Here is a 6221-nt window from a genome sequence, read left to right as displayed (position 1 = left end):
GAAAAGTTGCCTCCCCCTCTTCCTCCTCTTCCCCCCACCAATCACCAAACCCCACCCCTCTTCCCTCCCCAGAAACGGGGGGGGGGGAGGAAGAGAGGAGGAGGAGGGGGGGCGTCCCCTCTCTCGTGCACGCGCCCAGCGGAGCCGCGCCCCTTGGAGAAACTGTCTTCCCAGCCTGGGAAGCGGGGGGGGGGGAGAAGGGGGCGGGGCAGGATGGGGGGCGCGCCCTGGAGGCGCGTGCACGAGCCGGAGAGTTTGCGCGCTGGCGGCGGAGCGCTTTAAAAGCCCCGCGCGCCTCCGAGGAGCTTCCAGCTGCTCCGCCGCTGCTTCTCCTCCTCCTCCTCCTCCACCGCCGGGAGGGAAGGGCTCGCTCCCGCCGCCACCGCCTCCGCTGCCGCCTCTCCCAGCGAGGCGCGGAGCTGTGGCCGGCTGGCGAGGTGAGTTCCAGCGGTGCCCGGCGGGGAAGCCCTTTGGGGAGCAGCCGGGGAGGGGAAGGGAGACGGGACGGGCTGGGCTTCCTTGTCTCCCGGGTGGGCGAGGGAGGGAGGGCGGCTGCAGGCAGGCTGGCCGTCCGTCCGTCCGTCCCTCCGTCCGGTCGATCCTCTGCATCTCCATCCCTCCCCCCTCCGGGACTTGCTTTCGGCTGGAGAGGAGGGAAGGCGGGGGGGCTCTTTCGGTTGAATTTTGCACGGGGCATCCAGGGGGGGTTGCGCTGATTTTTGCACGTCGGGAGGGGGTTGTGCTGAGTTTTGAACGGGACATCCAGAGGGGGAGGTTGCACTGAGTTTTGCACGGGGCATCCGGGTGTGTGTGTGTTAATTTTTGCACACCGGAAAAGGGGGTTGCGCTGAGTTTTGCACGGGGCATCCAAGGGGGGTGGGTGTTCTACTGACTTTTGCACGGGGCATGGCGGGGGAGGGGTCGCGCTGACTTTTGCACATCGGAAAAAGGGGGTTGCGCTGACTTCTCCACGGGGCATCCAGAGGAGGTATTTTGCTGACTTTTAGACGGGGCCTGGGGGGGTTTACACTGACTTTTGCGCATCGGGAGGGGGGTTGCGCTGACTTGCATGGTGTTGCATCAAGGGGGGAGGTTGCGTTCACTTTTGTACGGGGTATCCAGAGGGGGGGGGAGTGTTCTGCTGACTTTTGCACGATGTCGCATGGGGAGTGGGGTTGCGCTGACTTTTGCACGGGGCATTGATGGGGGGGTTACGCTGACTTTTGCACATCGAGGGGGAGGTTGCGCTGACTTTTGCACGGGGCATCCAGAAGGGGGTGTCCAGCTGACTTTTGCACGGGGGCAAGGTTGGGGAGTTGCGGTTGTTCTGAGTTTTGCACGGTGCATAGGGGGGGGAGGTTGCGTTGAATTTTACACGGGGCATCAGAGTGGATGGGTTGCGCTCCTTTGGGGGGCGCCAGGGGTGCACCCCTCCTCTTTTCTTCCCGGGATGTGTGTATGTGTGTTTGTGACTCCAGCACGCGCTTTCTGCAACTTTGGGGCGAGTCTAGAGAAAAGAAAGACCGTGTGTGTGTATGCGCGCGGGTGTGCATGATAGCAGTCTTGGGGGGGCGGGTGTCAATCCATTTTCCAAAGCCCCTCAAACAAGGGAGAGAAAGTAATCAAGGAGAGAAGCTACCTAGAACTAAGGAGGACATTTCTCAAGGGAGAAAAATTAACCAGTGGAACAGCTTGCCACCAGAAGTTGTGGGTGCTCCATCACTGGAGGCTTTTAAGGAGACACTGGGCAGCCATTTGTCTGAAGTGGTAGAGGGTCTCCTGCTTGAGCAGGGGGTTGGACTAGAAGACCTCCAAGGTCCCTTCCAGCTCTACTCTGATTGATTGATTTGATTTGCTGCATGGATGCACGGAACTCCGATCCAGGGTCTGCTGAGCCACGTTGGAAGAGTTAACCATGTTAGCTTGTATGAAAAAAAAGGGTTGGGGGTTGCCGCCTTAATAAAAGAGGGCAAAGGATGAAGAGTGATGATGTTTTCTGAACCGAGACAAAACATGGGTGATCTTAGAATAGAATCAATAAGCTAGAAGGGACCTTGGAGGTCTTCTAGTCCAGCCCCCTGCTCAAGTAGAACTACGCTATTTCAGGTCTAGCCTCTTCTTTTAGGAGACTCCTGCAAAGTGGGGGGGGGGGTCCAGTGCCCGAGTTGGACTACAATACCCATCAGGCTCAGCACCTGCGACCGAAACTTTGCAGAGGTCTGAAGTAAGGTGTCAGGCAAGCAACTAAAAGGGTGTTTTGGTGAGGTGGAGAATGTTGGAAGATCTTATTTATTAACTTATTTATTAAATTTAAATGCTGCTGGCTGGATTTCTTGGCTTAATAGTATGGTCAGTCCTCGTACGTTGAGGACTGGCCATACTTTTAAGCCAAGAAATCCAGCCAGCTCATTTAGTGACCATTCAAAGTTGCCACAGTACCCAAAAAAATGTGTTCAGACCAGTTTTCACACCTACGATGTTGCGGTATCCCCATAGCCATGGGATCAAAATTTGGACGCTTGGCAACTGACTCAGACTTACAACGGTCGCCGCGTCCCAGGCTCATGTGATCCCTTTTGTGACCTTCTGACAAGTCAAGGGGGAAGCTGTTTCACTTAACAACCGTGTCGTTCACTGAACAAGCGTGGTGATTCGCTTAACAACTGTGGCACGCATGGTCATAAAATGAGGCAAACATCAACCACTGCCTTAGCAACAGAAATTTGGGGCTCGAATTGTGGTTGCATGTGGAGGACTGCCTGTAACTCAAATGCTAATAGGAAGGGATGTTTGGGTGCTGTTTTTTTCGTTGCTAAGGTTAAGATCACCCTGCCAACATAAATGTCTCTAGTCAAGGCTCTGGTTTTCCCAGTTGCAATGGATGGCCGTGAAAGTTGGACCATAAGGAAGGCTGAGGGCCAAAGAATGGAAGCCTTTGAACTCTGGTGCTGGAGAAGACTCCTGCATTGAGTCCCTTGGACTGCAAGGCCATCCAACCGGTCAGTCCTAGAGGAGATCAACCCTGGCTGCTCTTTAGAAGGCCAGATCCTGAAGAAGAAACTCAAAGTCTTTGGCCACCTAAGGAGAAGGAAGGACTCCCTGGAGAAGAGCCTCATGCTGGGAACGATGGAGGGTAAAAGAAGAAGGAATGTCAGAGAAGGAGGTAGCTGGATGGAGTCACCAAAGCAGCCAGCATGAGCTTCAATGGACTCCAGAGGATGGTAGAGGACAGGAAGGCCTGGAGGAACGTGGTCCATGGGGTCGCGATGGGTCGGACATGACTTCCCAACTAACAACAACAACAAAAGGCTAAGATGCAGAAATTGAGAGAGCAAATTGTGACTCGGAACTGAGAACCAGTTTATTTGGCCTGTTGACTTTGGCAGTGATGGCGAACGTTTTTGGCACCAAGTGCCGAAAAGGTCACGCGGAAATGGCATGCATGTGCTTGTCAGGACCACACTCCGGAAAAGTCAAACTTCCAGGTTCTAGCACGCATTGTGCACCTAACAGTCAGCTCGCCGGTGAGCATGTGCAGGCTGGTTTTCAGCAGTGCCGCGCGCACGAAGGGATCACGGTCCAGAAAAGCCGAGCTTCTGGGTTCTGACAATCAGCTGCCTGGTGTGCATGCACACACCGGTTTTCACCACCACCGCACGCACAAAGGACTAGTGATCATTGTTAGTGCATGCACGCCTGAAACCCGGAAGACAAACAGGCCGCACATGCTGCGTGACATGGCTTCACGTGCCACTTTGGGCATGCGTGCCATAGGTTTGCCATCACGGCCCAATGGTAAGATGGGCAGGCAATAAATTGGAGAAAGAAAGAGAGAGAGAGAGAGAGAACGAGAGAAAGAAAAAGAAAGAAACAAAAAGAAAGGGAGAGAGAGAAAGGGAAGAAAGAAAAAGAGAAATAGAGATAAGAAAGAATGAAAGGAAAAAAGAAAGGAAGGAAAGAAACAGACAAGAAAAAAATGAAAGAAAGAAAAGGAGAGGAAAAAGAAAAGAAAAGGAAAGAACGAGAGAAAGAAAAAGAAAGAAAGAAAAAGAAAGAGAGAGAAAGGGAAGAAAGAAAAAGAAATAGAAATAAGAAAAAATGAAAAAAAAGAAAGGAAGAAAAAGAAAGGAAGGAAAGAAACAGACAAGAAAAAATGAAAGAAAAAAGGAGAGGAAAAAGAAAAGAAAAAGAAAGAACGAGAAAGAAAGAAAAAGAAAGAAAGAAAAAGAAAGGGAGAGAGAAAGGGAAGAAAGAGAAATAGAGATAAGAAAGAATGAAAGAAAAAAGAAAGGAAGAAAAAGAAAGGAAGGAAAGAAACAGACAAGAAAAAATGAAAGAAAGAAAAGGAGAGGAAAAAGAAAAGAAAAAGAGAAAGAACGAGAGAAAGAAAAAGAAAGGGAGAGAGAAAGGGAAGAAAGAAAGAGAAACAGACAGGAAAGAATGAAAGAAAGAAAAGGAGAGGAAAAAGAAAAGAAAAAGAGGGAGAGAGAAAGGGAAGAAAGAAAAAGACAAAGGGAAGAATGAAAGAAAGAAAAAACGGAAAGAAAAAACGGAAAGAGAAAGGGAAGAAAGAAAAAGTAAAACAGAGACAGGAAAGAATGAAAAAAAAAGAAAGAGGAAAGAGAAGGAAAAAAGAAAAAGAGGGAGAGAGAGAAAGAAAGAAAAATGAGAAAGAAAAAGGAAGGAAAGAAAAGATGCCAGAAGAATTCAGATTCTGCTCTCCACTGTTCCTTGAAAGTAGTAATCTAGCAGGGCAAGAAATGAGAGAAGTTACACCTGTTGGATTTTTGCAGGCATTTCTTCCTCAGGTAGCCCATTCCCTGCCTTAAAATCATGCCGTCGTTCCTTTCTCTCTTTTTAGAAGCCTTTGTCTAGACCAGTCAAACCGTGTTGGGAGGACTTCTTTCAGATTTGAGCAGGAATTGCCGTAAGATTTAACCAGAAACCTTTGCAGGTACAGGCAGTCCTCGACTTACAATCCCCCCATTGAGCCCAAAACTTCCATTGCAAAGCAAGATAACTGTTAGGTGAGTTTTGCCTTGCTTTATCTCCTTCCTTGTCAAGGTTGTGACTTGAACCCAAGTCACTAACAGGGTTGTTAAGTCAATTTGGCTTCCCTATTGGCTTTGCTGGTCAGAGGGTCATAAAACGGGTCGCGTGACGCTGCAACCGTCATAAATACGAGTCGGTTGCCAAACAGGGATGCTGCAATGGTCATAAGTGTGCACAACGGTCATAAGTTACCTTTTTCAATGCTGTTGTAACTCCGAACGGTCACTAAACGAACTGCTGCAAGTCGAGTGATTTGCCAGGGCTGGAAAATAAGTCCCGTCGGAGCCTGCATTCTCTTTTGTATAATCCCTTTATGATAATCCCTTGGCTGGCTTCGCCATTTCCTTCTTCCTCTTCTTCCTAATCCTCTCCCTTCCCCAGAAGTGTAAGGTGTGGGTAACTGTTGAGGAGGAAGTCTGGAAATGGTCATACTTTTCCCCATAATTGGTGGTGATTAAGTTCGGAGCAATCCAGTAAATGAAGCTGGGGAAACTCCCCAGTTCCCAGGATAATATTTGCAACAGGTTAAAAAGTGAATTTTCTCTTAAGGTCTCAATGGGAGCTGGATTTCCTTGTCTGGATTACAGTAGAAATCAGGAATCAAGCCGCCTGTGAAAATGTGGGGTTTGTTGAAACTGGTTTGATGTGACATTAAAAAAAAAAAACCCGAACATGGGTTTAGAATAGAAGTCAAGATTTATAGCTCACGGTTGAAATCTGGGCTCATCGGTGCTCTCTGAAGTGGGTTGTTTTCTCACGGACGTTTCCTGACCTGGCTAGGTAACATCATCAGTGTTAGAAGGGAGTGGGGTTTGTGGAGAGGAGAAGGACTGTGGAGTCCTCAATGTTCTCTGAGCTTGGTGGTTTTCTTGCAAATGTTTTTTTTTAACTTTTACTATTTTTTATTAAGTAAACATTGAAAACGTTGGACATAGTGCAACATTTCTGGCGTGGTCATTTCCATAGACTTTTTTGATCTTACAATAATAGTTTACATCCATTACATAGGTATGTGCAATCCGTCAAATTACCTACCCATTAATCCCTTTCGTTATATAGTTACTATCAGTATATATACTGTACATATCCAATTCCTACCTATTGTACAATATTAATACCATATTTTCCAATTTCTTGCAAACATTTCATGACCTGATGAGGTAACATCA

The 6221-nt window shown here is 48.6% G+C and overlaps 1 protein-coding gene across 3 annotated transcripts in view; it reads left to right on the top strand.

Annotated features, from left to right (window-relative positions):
* Positions 1-291: 291 nt before the first annotated feature.
* The window catches only part of TSKU (tsukushi, small leucine rich proteoglycan), a 31128-nt gene continuing 25198 nt past the window's right edge, over positions 292-6221 (top strand). Inside the window, exons 1-2 of one of the 3 annotated variants that reach the window (XM_081950879.1) lie at positions 292-437; positions 5602-5671. In XM_081950879.1, coding sequence (XP_081807005.1) covers positions 5670-5671 — 2 coding nt within the window. In that variant the 5' untranslated portion in view covers positions 292-437; positions 5602-5669. Of the gene's footprint in view, positions 438-5601; positions 5677-6221 lie in introns of all 3 variants that reach the window. The other 2 variants (XM_081950881.1, XM_081950880.1) reach the window with 2 other exon arrangements.

Source organism: Natrix helvetica (genome assembly GCF_964273705.1).
Source record: "Natrix helvetica genome assembly, chromosome: 4".
NCBI lineage: Eukaryota > Metazoa > Chordata > Lepidosauria > Squamata > Natricidae > Natrix > Natrix helvetica.
The sequence above is the reverse complement of the archived record's forward strand: the minus strand, read 5'-3'. Positions and strand labels throughout refer to the sequence as shown.